A 14,291-nucleotide genomic window follows, 5' to 3' on the forward strand; every position below is an offset into this window, starting at 1 on the left:
AGGACCCAAACTTCACTGCTCATCTTTTATTTAGGCACGTCAAGGGACCACTTCCATCTCTCCAAAGTAGTCCGTTAGTGCAACAGTTTGGCCTCAAGTGTTCAACACCATACCCACCACCAAGAACACAATCTTTCCTTCCTCAGCCACACACACAGCAAGGTGAGACTGAATGCATAGGAGCCCAGCATCACATAAAGTGCTGATAGTAGAGTCAATAATAATAATTCATCCATTCATTCACTAGCTGTTTAACATCTGGTCAGTCATCCAAAGCCATTCAGAGAACAAGGCACAAATTCATAACATTGCATTGAGAGTTCTCACTGAAATCAGTGACCTGTGGGCAGAACAGGTGATGTGCTACAGTAGGATTAACAGCATGACGACATGTTATCAAGGCCCAGTTGTACTAGTATCACAGTAAGGGAGCACCACCATCATGAACTACACATTAATGGGGAATCAAGTACATTTGGTTTAGGTCAGTCACCATTTCAAATGTTGAAGCTGTGAGAACAGATCATACCATTTGGCCATTGACACTTTGTTATGAATGGGCTTTATGGTGAAAAAAGGGCACTGGCATGCAGCCTGACCACGATACTGAAGTGTCAGTTTGATCACCATGTATTACAACGCAAACAGTCCACACAGAAGAGGGCCGTTTGATCGACAACACTTCAATCCTGGTACAGCAGGAAGCCAGAGAAGGTGCTGTACTTCCAGGTGCTGCCATAGATGGCGCCACGATGCAGCCGGAGCCACACCTGGTCTCCTTGGAAGAGAGGCAAGATGGCGTGGTTGCTGGCCGTCTCATGATCTGGGGCTCCGTCGTTGGCGTACGCAGACACCATCACCTCCTCGTTGCGCATGAGGTTAATGTAGAGCGGCACGTTGATGGCGAGCTTCAGGATGTGGAAGATGAAGACGTAGGTTCCATTGACGGGGCAGGTGAAGCGGCCGATGTGGGTGTCGTACATCTCCCCCAGGTTGCTGTGCAGCTGGTCGAACACAATGGGCTGGTCAAGGTTGCCCGGGGCGAAGTTGGCTGTACGAGAGGCGGTGAAGGCCACTCGCAGTGGCTGGGATAGTGGGTAGAGTTGCATTGGAAGCAGGGCGGTGTGATGGTGGCTGTGGGGAGTGAGAGGGACCTCCACGGTGGAGACAGACAGAGAATCCCCATGACCCGAGTCCACAAGTGTAAAGGCTCCTTCTCGGTCTGGGCTGCTCACCTGGGAAGAGTCACTCCAGGCTGCTGCAGAGTAGAGATAAAAAAAAAAAAAGTAAAAAAAAAAATACACCAAACAGTAATTCAGGATTCAACTGGACTAAACACCACAAGTTTGAAAACACCCTGTTAGTTTTCCATCTTGACCCTTTTAGCTTGAGCAGATCTTAGTCCGCTGTTGGCCAAAACAACTACACAGAGACCCTTTAGGGGAAGTGCTCTTGGTCCACTCACTAACAAATTCTGGAGCGGTTCGTTTGAGGTGGGAACATGACTCAACCTCTGAACCAACTACAAGGGTACGCTAGGCTTGAGCCAAATGGCTCCTGTAGCCAGGTGCACTTTGCATACTGGGATACAGCTGCTAGCAGCTTGCTGGAGAATGACTCAAAATCTGATCTGGATTAGCAACGAAGTAAATTGCCTTCTTGATATCTGGGCAGATAGGACCTTCTTCCTCTGCAACTCATCCAGAATGCAGAAGCTCACTTGGCTTACCTTTAACCTACCCTGGTTCTCCCACACTACACCGCTCCTTTGCATCTTGCACTGGCTGCTCAAATCCGATTCAGGCCCATCCTACATCCAGGATATGGTCAAACCATACACCCCAGCTACTGCCTCACTACGAGGGGGGCCAAGCTACCGCGCACAACCGTTTGTGGTCTTGTCCACATGGTTAAATGCACTTATTGTAAATCGCTTTGGATAAAAGCGTCAAATAAATGTAATGATGACATGCAAAGCAGCACTCCACTCTCATGACGGAGGCAATCCCTTCCAGCTCTCATTCTTAGGAGAACTTGGGAAGGAGCTCTTGCTGCAAACACCTGCTTTAGGGATAGATTACCATTTGGAACTTTGGAGTTAGAGCTTGTGTTCTTACCACTTGAGTTATGCCTCCCTCCTCCACGTCTATAGCCGTGTTGGTATCCAGAATCCTGAGAAAATACCAGAGGGACTATAAAACCTATACAGACAACGAAAGCAAGTCAGCACTGGACTTGAACACAGGGCTGCTTGCAAGCATCCTAAATCGCAGCAATCGTACTTGGCTGTAGCATGCTAAGATACATGACGAACCAATGAACCAGTATTTTATGATAATTTGCTTAATTACAACTGGGGCTTTATTTGTGGTTTTGGCCATCATTAATACCGGTTATGATAACCTTGTACTGACCAAAATAAATGCTGTGACTTAGGAGTCCGTAGACTGTAAAGCAGTCAGGTGACCAGACAGATTGTAAAACAAGTTTAGCCAGATGATCTAAACCACTTTTATTTGGAGGTAAAACTGAAAGAGTATACCCGACATGTTGCCAATAATCCCTCACTGCACAAAAATCAGTATGTGGATAATTATGTTGCCAGTCGAAGCAAAAATTCAATCTGTAAATGGTGATGGATATTTACAGTGGAGTAATAATTTTGCCGTTTGCCTTCGTTTTCTCTCCTCTCATTGCTTGTGTTCCATGTCCTTTTCAATGTTATGTCACACTCTCTGCTTTACTCTATTACAGATAGGAACTGTGGCCAAAACGACAAAAATGCAAAGTTGTAAGAAATGAGCATTCTTCAATGTAGTTATGAAGTTGTGCACGAGTCTATATGCCAGCCAGACTGAGTAGTGATAGGTTCTCAGCTCGTGTTGTAATGTGTGATTGATCTGGGTTGGGATACTCCATTCAGCAGATCAGAGGAAAAAATACATTAGCGCCAAAGGTTTCGCCTTCAGATAAAAACAACCAAACACAAAATCTGACACCCAAGCCCTCAGGAATGGAATTGGCCTTGTGTGGAGATTTTTGCATAGTGGCCACAGTCTGTATTGAAAGTCACATGACACCCAATATACCGTTCTCTAAATATATCCATGGACATTAACCCTAAATGTCCGGTTCCCTGGGCCTGGTCCTCTGGGCTACTGAACCAGGGACAACTTACAAACAGCCTATTCTAATGTCTGACTGGATTCCCTGATAGCCTCTTTGATCTATAATCCAACATAGTTAAAAAATTGATTTTAATATACTAGTCACAATACTTCATGAGTCCCAGAGGCAATGAGGCCATTACATACAGAATAAAAAGGGATTTACTTACTCTAACGGCATAAAGGAGAGGGCCAGAGTCCCTGAAATGACTCTGGGGGATATAGGATCCTCCTGAGGAGTAGAAATCAGTGTTTAGCTTCCGAAAGATTAATTTCAGCCCAAGATTTAGCCAGGATGTGACACGCCTACAACACCTGATCCTGAACAGATGTCCAGCAAAAAGGAGGGGAGGGAAATGCAGGAGTGGGGAAAACCCAAAAGAGGACAGGAGAGCTGAGGATAGATACCTCGATGCCAACCAGAAGAGCGAAAGGTTTGTGCCAGTCCCTTGCCACCACGTGCCATACCTCTCGCAGATCCTCTGGTGTAGTATGTTTGGCCATGTCGACCAGTGCTTCCGCCCGACTGGCCAGGAGACAGGAAGATCTGACCACCATTACCCACCGTATAATCTGACTGGTACGCTGGAGAGATGACACAGCACGAAACGGGTCTCAGACAACTAGCTGTTGACCATACAGTCCATGTGGGTTTAGAGTTTAGAAACACAAAAATGTGATCAACATACCCGGCTGTGGTTCGTCCTCTGAGGGAGCAAACTCAGGTGGTGTTTGGGTACTGGCAGTGCTGTACCTGGGCTCAGCGAAAACTGCAGAATCTGGTTTGTAGTTCAGTTCCCCATTCTGAGGTAAGGAGGTATTCACCTTGAAGATCTACAGTAAGAAGAAAATAGACACCAAAAGAAGCTTGTAGAAAGTGTTCAAGATTCAGATCTAGACATAGTGGTTAAGATTGTGTCTGGATCTAAATAAGACAGACTGTAGTTCACATCTGCCAGAATGTATTCTTGACTTCATTGTGCTTCTGTGCTCACATTTGGTTTGTTCGGTTTGCAAACATGCAAAGTAGCATTTCCTTTCAGGTACGGACTTCAAAAACGTGTCTTACTCGATCTGCACAGGAACATTTGGGACGTTTGTCATGCTGTAACTGTAGTATGCGCTCCTTCGATGATTGAAAGCATTTGCATTTACACTGACATGACACATTTGCTGACCACCACCAAATGTGGCACAAGCAGTTAGAACCCAATTTACCCCATTTACACTCCATGTGTCTTAGCGGATCAGATAGCTATCCAATATCAAAATAGACGGGTGTAAATGCAACAAAGTAGCATTAGAGTCCGACTGAAATTCGATTGAAAAGACATACATGTATTAGCAAAAGTTATTATTCTTAGCTATGAATGGCATAAGGTACATTTCCATCCCCTATGGGCTGAAGTAACCCTGATTTGCATGTTTTGCTCCATTTGTCATTTCAAGGGTCTCATATCCGCATAATCTGTTAGAGTGGATGCTTCAATGCCTGGACCCCCAAGTCTGCAATCTAGCAAAATGCCATTGAGAAGCAAACATGCAAGTTCTCAATACAACCAAAGAGAATACCAGCAAGCTACACCAAAAGATCCCATTTCTACCTGGTGTTAACATGCAATCCGTTACTGATGAAGGAAAAATACAGGTTAATGACGGCATCTAGGAGACGGTCTAGTAAATGCAATCTGCAGCAAAATAAGAATTTGCACATCATGTTAGAATACGCCAATCTCCGCCTCTCCCAGATCTCAAGCTGCCCAGCGACAGGCTACAAACAATGCTTTCTGGTTAAAAAGGAAAAATACCCACACCCAGGGAAAGCTATGACGTGCAAGATAAGGGTCACATGACCCAGTGGAGTAGCCAAGCTAGCACAAATGCTAGAAGGCTTCTCCACTGGTGTCGATTAACTGACCCTCGCACGATGTACCAATCCCTTGAGTGCATCCCGCATCGCTTCCCTTGACCTGAGATGCACCATGTTTCTCCACCTACCCGGAAGTCAGTGGATCCAGATACACATACTGCTGTAGTAGGAATTGAACCTACAGATTGTTGGGCCTTGATAGCATAAACCCCAAAAGAGAATGACGTATAGTTTTGGTAAGACTTACTGACTGGATGCTCTGAAACTGCGCAGGCGTCAGAGTTTGCCTACTGGGGGGTGTAGAGAAAGTCTGTCCCTGAGGTGGGGTGGAGGTGCAAGATGCCACCCCGGCACAGGGGGACTGCTTCCCTGACTCAGTTACTGGCGTCTGGAGCACAAAAAGGTTAAGAGTTACATTACAAGCATAGACAAACACTTCATATCAACTTAAGTGCTTTTTGTCTGTTGACATGGCCAAGAATGCTCATTTACACGAGGGCGGCTCTTCTCCTCCAGACTGACAGAGATGGTCGACTCCCTGCGGTACAGCGGCGGTGAAGGAAACCTCTTTTTTTCCGCCAACTGCAGTGGCTCCTGCAGAGACAACATACCTTTAACTGCTTAGAAATGCAGGGTTATTATGTTGCATCTCGTAGTCAATGTGCAGCGGCTTACATGAGGTAGGTCCTTTGGGGAAAGCTCCAGGTCACAGGTCTCCAGGCACTGATCCCCATTTGTTAGACTGGCTTTGCACTCCATAAGCCTGATAGGCAGTGGGGTGGACTGAGTGGGGGGGGGGGGGGATGAAGTGATGACAAGTCCAAGTGATTTTTATTTAAGTCACAACTGGCTTATCACAGATAGAAAATGGAGCTTACATGCATTGCTTTGGGCAGGACATCAACTGGGCTCCTCAAGTCTGTATGAGCTGGTTAGTTGGGGGGAAAAAAACAAAAAAAAAGATGATCAAGATATTACACAAGTCAAATTTTCATATCAATTTAAATGCTTGAGTGCATTTGCTGTCCATACCCAGTACCTTGATGGTTTCCAAACAATGTTTACATTCAGTGCTTCTTACCAAAACACATTGGGTGCGAGTTCCAAACAAGACAAAGAATTGACAGCAATGCAAGCAGCTCTATTTAGGCACAGCAGTGCTTTGAGCTAAATGCATTGGTACTCAAACATGCTCATAATGACAATGCTAACATGCTACGGTTATCGCCATCTTCGTTTAGCATGTTAGCATTAGCCAATTACCATCAGCCAAAACTAAGTGCTGTTGAGGCTGACAATGCCATTAGTTTTACCAGGTATTTAGTCACAAAACAAGTGACAGTCCCAGTTTGTCTGAGAGTGTCCCGGTTTCGAGCAGGGTGTCCCGAGTCCCGACAAATAACATAACACTAAAATGTCACGGTTTTCACCAAAATGAAAATAATTACAATACTGTACTTGTTTGCAGCGATTTGTCTGTATTTGTGTTAATGTCTCGTTGTCACGGCTGTTGCTAGGCTATGAGTAATTGACAAGCGCTTGTTGGTCTTCCTGAAGATATGGTCAACCTATGTATGTAGCCTATGTAAGAGCATTTTTGCCACCAACTGTCGATCAGTTGAATAACGTGAAACCTTCGGTAAAATATATATTTCCATCACACGGATGCTCCTCTGTGTGCACGCGTGTGTCAAACATTGTATTGCATTAAAGCTTGCAGTGGAAAAGATGACATATGACACAGGGCCTGTGCCACAAAGTGAGATTAGTTAGATCAGGCTTTCTGGTCTCACGAAGCTACCCACTTTTTAAACCGGGAGGTAGACCACCACGGTGACCTACAATGTGCGAGCAGGTTAACTTCAGATGATCAGATCAAGACCTGTCAACAGCCTGACCTCTGGAAAAACCAAGCTGTCATTCCTACAGGATCTCCACACGGACAAAAAGAGTTTAGAGTAAAGTGACAAATAAAGCGCAAAAGGTATTTTTAGGTATTTAAGAATAATTTCGCTGCGGCAGGCTTTCCGTGTGTCCTCTCTGGTTTTAAAAAACAGAGCTTCTGGCAAACAGGGATTACCCCAATAAATAAAATGACAATTATAGCTGCCTTTTAATTTTAAAGTTTAAAGTCTCTGTAGTGTCAACGCTTTTACACGTTTTTCCCCCAATCACTGTAGCTCAGAACATTAGGAGACTTTGTGATAGTTGGAAATAAAAACTAAACCCTCTGTTGTCCATTAGAAAAAAGTTATCCACGCACTGATAATTCGCTCCCGTGATTAAAGAAAGTAACATTTCAGTCAGATCTTATTCTGTTCTAGTACTGGGATTATCGTGTTTACATTTCACCTCCATTGTTAGTCTGGCTCTCTTGGCGTAAGCACCAAGATGAAATCGCTTTGTGATACAGGTCCATGGTCTTCCTCAGCAGATGGGTCACAATTTCAGATCCATTTCCAGCTGATGAAGACCATGTGATATGGTTTAAAGCTCGAGAAAAAAAAAAAAGTCAGTAAGTGGACCCGAGTTGGGATCGTCAAGCTTGTTGACCTCCAAGTTACCCAGAGGAGAGGGAGATCCAGACGGCCGTCTCTTCAGTCTGGGGTGGCCATTAGTGGGGGAGCTCTCACCATCCAGAAGAGAGTCCTGAACAGGACAGGATCATTTTAAACCCTCTTCAACCAATCTGACTAAATACTTAAACCAGTTCCATCTTGTACTGGGTGGTAAATATGTTTGTGTAAAAAAAACAAAAAACAGCCCAACTCCACCTGCATGAAACTGAAGGAGCCGTGGATCTTTGTCATGAGGTCCTCTAGGTGCTGCTTCCTCAGGACGGGGTCTTTGGGTAAGGCAGATGGAGAGTTGAAAACCTCCACAGGCATATCCATGTGAACTGCCTGCCAGGAATCACAAAAAGGAGAGTTCACAAGTCGTTTAGAGAGGTCCATCAAATTTTAAAAAACTTTCACCGTTTTGTACTCACCAACTTGCCATGTTGCTCTCCTTTGGCTCGCCTCTCTTTTCTCTGGGGAGAATATGTATTAATTATTAGCCTTCCTGATAAATCCTGAGCTCCATCAGAGCAGTCTTTAAAAAAAAAATAAAAAATTATATATATATATATATATATATACTAAAATTTTCCTCTGTCCTGTCGGTACGGTTTTCAGTAGACCGGAGACAATTCTTACTGGCATGTGTCAACCGGTACTTTGTATTTTTTTCCCCCCTCAAATAACACATTAAAAAACACTATGTTCAGTCATTGTTGTCGCGCTAACATTACATTGCCTGGCTGAAGGCAGCTCGGGAAGGTCTGCGCGTCACGTTGCCTACAACTTACTTAAAAATAGTTCCATTGTAATCATTCCGCCCAGGCCCATTACTGGCCACCTGCCTGGTGTAGACACATGCATTTGAATCGATACAGACTACAAAGTATGCATTCATCACAGTATTATTATTATCTTTGGCTAGTAAACGCCATCTGAAATTGCACAAATTATAAAAAGATGCAATACAACTTTGAGGAATCCAAAAACAAACAAAATAAATTTAAAAAAGTGATGTACTATGTGCAAGTGTCTTTATTACTCCTACCACCACCACTAGGAGGAGCTAAAGTCAGGAATTGGCTACACCCCAAATCCTACAGATAGGGGCTTTAAGTTGAATTCATTGTGGACGCCAAAATCATGAATGTGATAATACAAATCGGCCACGCAGCCTACACATCAAGTTATCTCATATCCATCCATCAACACAATTGCAATGTCCAGTCCAGGGCCCAAGTCTGATGATACCACACCTGTTTGCAGTCAGCAGATTGTTTCTTGGTGGTGACTGGGACTTTGGGGATGAAGGCGGCAGCTCCTCTCCATGGTTTGTGGACCGCGGCTTGGGGCGAAGCGGGTCCGTCCGAGAACTCCGTATCCCAGCTGTCAGGAGGCTCCCGCTCCCTCATGGCCTGGAAGTCCTCCTTCCAGTTCTGAGTGGTCGGGGTCTCCACGTCAGTCAGGTACAGTCTGTTGAAAAACTGCCATATCACCAATAGAGCATCAGTGGATCCTGGAGCATGCTTACTGTCACACACACACAGTACTGAAATAAAGCTTAAAAAAAAACAAAAAACGATTGATATCAGTCTTACCTCCTTCTTGGGAACTTGATTTGGTTTTGAGGCTGACCGGAGCAAAAAAAGAAAAAAAAAGAAAAAGAAATATGAATCTGCAATTCACCATATTCAGACGAGGGAAGTGGTAGAACACCCGTAGGTCGTTTAGTCACACAGTAAATGTTAGCATCATCTTCTTACTGCTGTGGCTGGTCGAGCTCAGCAACACCTCTGGAGACTTGTTGGGTGGAGGCGGCAGACAGCTGAAGTACTTGCAGTTCAGCAGCCTGGTGAGCTCCTCTTTCCACAGCTCAACTGAAAAAATTAAAGAGTCAATTAGGAAGATTGCACTTCATTACAAAAGTTGGTCCTCCAAGTTTTTTCCTTCCCTTTTTTAGCAACGTCATGGAATTCTGAAGTCTCAGCGTTATTCCGGTTATTAGTGCAACGGGCCTCATTCACGATGTTTGCACACAAATCCGGGACGAATTTAGAATCGCCCCAGACCATGAGTACGCAGAAATGATGAAGGCCCGGCTGTTTCCAAAAACTTAAAAACACCTTTTAACTAAAATGCAAAGCATATTAAAAACGCAAATAGCGAGCACGCACCCGTCAATTGAGAATGATTCTGATTCGCTGACATCTGCATGGTGGGAACGACTAAATTGGCTTTTTTTTTTGCGCAAATTAAGTACTTTTCTTCCGACATATTGAGTGAATTAGGCCCAATGTTTTCGTAGCTGATGGGTTTTAATCCTCTCGGCTCCAAGTCATAGCAAAACCGTTGCTTTGCAACTCCTCTTCAGATTTAAAAACAGTCCCCCTTAGAGAGATCAATGAGATGACTAACTTTACATTTTCACAAAGTGTCTATTAAACTATTCATGCAGACTTGAAACTGGAAACCATTACATTGCATCACTTAAAGATGGAGATTTGTTTAATTCTTCAAAATTGAGCGAGTCTCATAATGGACAGGTCATTTAATACATTTGATTAAATGACTCACTGCTCTGGACAATTTCATACAATTCAAATAATAAAATGTGAATTAAGTTAGCCCTTTTTAAAGCACCACCCTCAAAAATGTAAAAAGAGCACATAGTTATGCCCAAGATAACTACATCCAAAAAACTGACTACATTTGCCATCTGCCTTTGAAAAGCTGAAGTCAGCTGCATGTTTAACAGAAGTCATATTGGCCTGGCTCCACAAAATGACATACCAAGTATGGGCTCAGACGTCCATACTTTTTTTTTTTTTTTTTTTTTTTTTAAATACTCACACGTGGATCCAGCCGCAGGCTTGTCTTTGCCCTCCAGCAGGTCCATGTAGGCCAGAGCCGCTTGTTCCATCTGCTCCTCTAAACTGCAAAACACAGCGCAGAGAGAGAGAGAGAGCTGAGGTCATCGAGGAGCCCAGAGCCCATGGTGTGACAAGAGGCTCCCTTTAAGTCATTAAGTCAAATTATATGTATATAGCACCAAATCACAACAAAGATCTCATGACACTTTAAATATAGAGCAGGTCTAGGCCATACGCTTTAAAAGTTCCATTTAACTGTTAGATGGTATGTTGTTGTTTTTTTAGCTCATTAACTAAATTTTGCATACACCTGGCCCTTCATGCAGGCCCTCAGTTCACCTGAAACAAGCCGTTTGAGCTCCTGTCTCTTTAAGCCCCCCCCCAGTCTGTGCCTGGAGCAGAGATACCATATAAGGACATCCATGCCTGTCTGACATCAGATAGACAAGGCAGTTGGAAAAAAAACTGAAACGGAACGTTCAGAGCAGTCTAAAGCCTGAGCTTTTGGCTCACAGGGATTACGTTTACATACGTTTACCTCATTGTTTGGAAACTTTGGCCACGTTTAGTATGAATATCCGACATGACAGAAAATAAGGAAAAACATAATAGGTCCTCTTTAAAAAAAATAGTACAGCTGTCAGACCTGTATTACACTCAGGGCCAGGTCCAACACAAAAATGTAGATCATATTTACACTTAGCCACTTCATCTGGTCAGGTGGTTAAGAGTAAATGCAACCAATAAAGCACTAGGAGATGGACTGAAATCTTATTGCACACAGCACAGATGAGCCGATTCAGAAGCAACACACTGTGCCAGTTTTCACTGAGATCGTCTTTTCTACAAAAAAAAAAAAAAGTATGCCATCAGAATAACTTGAATATATTCAAATTGATGGAAAACAAAACAAAAATACAGTAACGAGATAGGAGCGCAGCACAATTTTTGCTCAGTTATTTACTTTTGGCAGAGCTGGCGGCTCTTAAGCCTCTGCTGCTAAAACACTGTTGGTTTTGGTTGTTTGTAGAATCATCCTCAGTCATGCAAAAAAAATGACTGGGCAGAAAGTATAATTGCTGAGTCACTGTATAGTTGAAAAAAAAATAGACCTCATCAGCTCTCTGAAGATATTATGGTCACTGTAACACAGGGTGCTACAATGACCCCGTCCCCACGCCCCCCCACCCCACCTCAGTCGGTTATCCCTCTCGACTCCCAGCAGGGCAGCGAGCTGACTCAGGCTATGCAGCTTCTGGGCGGGGATGTGGGGCGCCTGGTTTTGTCCAGCCAGCAGGTCTCTCCGGACACGCTCCTGCTGCAGGCTGCGGAGGAGGTGCTGCACCTGGAGCACGGTGCTCAGGCGCCTCCTCTCCGCCTCCGCCTTCGCCACCTGCTCCTTCTTCACCACCTTTTTCTGGGCTCTCAGCAACTGCAGCAGCAGGAGGAGGAGGAGGAGGGGGGGATTGAAAAACATTCCACAATTAAGAGTTTCAAACTACGAGGTTGTTCATGCAATGCTTTCAAAAAAGATCCATCATCAACTGCACAAATGTAAAGTTTAAGACTTTTCATATAGTGCTGAAACTGAAACTACTGCTAACTAACAAAGTAGAAATCTTGGGCTATGACGCTATTTAAATAAATATCGCAACAAATGTATAAATATTCAGATATTTCATTTTTTTTTATTACATTTGATACACATTCATGTGATCCTTTTGAAAAGGAATAGTCCGACCACAGGATTATTTCCTTTCTTGCCCAGAATTGGTCGAGAAAATAGTCTGCATCTATGGAGCTCGAGCCTTGAGTTGATTAGCTTAGCATAAGGGACTGGAGTTCAAAAATACAAAACACATCTAAAAAGCTCACATATTCGCACGTCGTCTTTTTAGTTAAACTGTCAGAATTCAATCTTAAAGTCAAGTTATGCCGTTTAAATTTTTTTTATTTTTTTTTTTAAAAGCACACCATCAACGAAGGCAACTTACAATAACTTGTTTTCATTTTTTGATTAATCTGATGACAAAGTTCCTCATAATCGTTCAACGGGCCCCAAACCACGAAGCTGGTGCTAGTAGTGGCTGCAACTAACGATTAATCTTCTGGTTATGGTCACGATTAAAAAAATAGATGAATCTTTTAAAATGTCAAAAAATAAATACATAAATAAATTGTGAGAAATGCTTGTCATATTTTCAGAGAGAGGCCAAAGTGACGCCTTCTTCAAAATTGCTTCTTTTGTCCAACCAACGGTCTAAAACCCCAAAGACTCGTTATTTTACTGACAAAGCAGATGCTCACATTTAAGAAGCTGGAGCGAGCAAACGTTTCAGTCAACACCAAAAGTGTAAAAGTGTAACCATAAGTGCTAATTTTCTTTCGATCGAATAATCGATTTCAAGTAATCATTGCAGCTCCAGGTGCTAGACAACTAGTTCCAAGCACTGCCTCAACATGGATGAATACAGTGCAGTTTAATGCCGTGCATTCCAGAAACCTAAATACTTCATTGCAGATTTCAAATAATCAGGGTCTTTGTTCCAGGTCGCACATTCATGGCTACATTTCATGTCTGACAGTGTCCGGGAACACTGACGGGGACAGTAGTCCACCACAGTCCTTACATTCTGAGTCAAGGCGTCCAGGGTTTTGTGCAGCTCCTGTGCGAATGCCAGGTTATGCAGCACCTCGTCATATTTCTCCACAGCCGCCTGGGAAAACGAAAGACAAATGGGCAAAAACCTTGGACCACCAACCAACCCCCCCCCCCCTTCATCCCCCACCACACACACATCATTTGAACAGATCATATCTTTGTTCAGGTCTTACCATCTGATCCTTGTTTAGTGCCTCGCCCTGGTTCAGCCTCTTCTTGTAGTCTTCTAGTTTCATCTGGGGGGGGCACACACACAAGATACAATCACTAAAATCCAGCTTCCCTACCCGTCACCCACTCTGCCCCGTCACCCTTCCCACCTTCTTTTTCTCCAAGTTGCGGACTTTGTGTTTGAGGCAGATAAGACCGTCCTCTATGTAGGTTTCGTAGCCGTGGTAGGCGGTGCAGGCCTCCAGGCTGAGCTGCAGGGCTTGCAGGCCAACAGGCGAGCCCACGTTCGGGCAGCCGGCCGCCGCCGCCGCCGCCGGGTCCTCCCGTCTTTCCTCCGCCTCCTCCGAGCGCTCGGGCGGAGGAGTGACGTCCAGGGCAAGGGAAGGAGACAGCTGCACCATGTTGAGCTCCACACTGCAACACAAGGGAGATGGGGACACATTTGGGTGAGCCGAGCCGCTGCTGCTGCTGAGCGCCCCCCCCTCCCTGCAGCTGCAACACAGGAGAGATGCTGCTCGTACCGGGGCTGAGTGCTTCCACAGTAGATGGGGATGGACTCAGCCCAGTTTGGGCGGCAGCCAACCCCGTGACACTGCATTTACAGCGGCCACGGCGCAGCGTGCTCTCTCTGGATGAATCATGAACGCATAAAAAAAATAAAAAATAACACACACACCACGGACGAACAGAGGAGCTTCTTTGGACAATCTTACGACCCTGCGTGCATGTGATCCCCCCCCACCACCTCCTCCACCTCAAGAGTCATACCTCCACTGACGGCTGGGTGAGAGATTCATCATTGGGTATTTAAGCAGGATATCATGAGCAACGGAAGCTCCGGCATCATGCTGCAATCAAGTCTCGATGCCATGCAGACTGATGCAGTCGATTCAACCGCAAATAATTAAACTTAAAAACACCCAAACTTTGCATCAAATGTGCTTTGAAAACCCCCCCAAAAACAAAGACAGAAGGGCTCGAAACTTTCGCTCC

The 14,291-nt window shown here is 44.5% G+C and overlaps 1 protein-coding gene across 1 annotated transcript; it reads right to left on the minus strand.

The window, feature by feature from the left end:
* Positions 1–683: 683 nt before the first annotated feature.
* On the minus strand, positions 684–13,708 carry caprin2 (caprin family member 2). The gene is made up of 20 exons (XM_070929093.1): positions 13,448–13,708; positions 13,301–13,363; positions 13,096–13,182; positions 11,659–11,897; positions 10,446–10,528; positions 9,359–9,472; positions 9,194–9,225; positions 8,852–9,079; positions 8,027–8,068; positions 7,812–7,940; positions 7,563–7,686; positions 5,916–5,965; positions 5,713–5,820; positions 5,530–5,631; positions 5,285–5,425; positions 3,857–4,001; positions 3,576–3,752; positions 3,338–3,399; positions 2,118–2,172; positions 684–1,258 (listed from the first exon to the last, which is right to left on the minus strand). The coding sequence occupies exons 1-20, from the start codon at positions 13,697–13,699 to the stop codon at positions 684–686; spliced, it is 2,808 nt and encodes a 935-aa protein (XP_070785194.1). The 5' UTR covers positions 13,700–13,708.
* Between the last annotated feature and the right edge of the window lie 583 nt (positions 13,709–14,291).

Source organism: Enoplosus armatus, chromosome 22 (genome assembly GCF_043641665.1).
Source record: "Enoplosus armatus isolate fEnoArm2 chromosome 22, fEnoArm2.hap1, whole genome shotgun sequence".
Taxonomy (NCBI): domain Eukaryota; kingdom Metazoa; phylum Chordata; class Actinopteri; order Centrarchiformes; family Enoplosidae; genus Enoplosus; species Enoplosus armatus.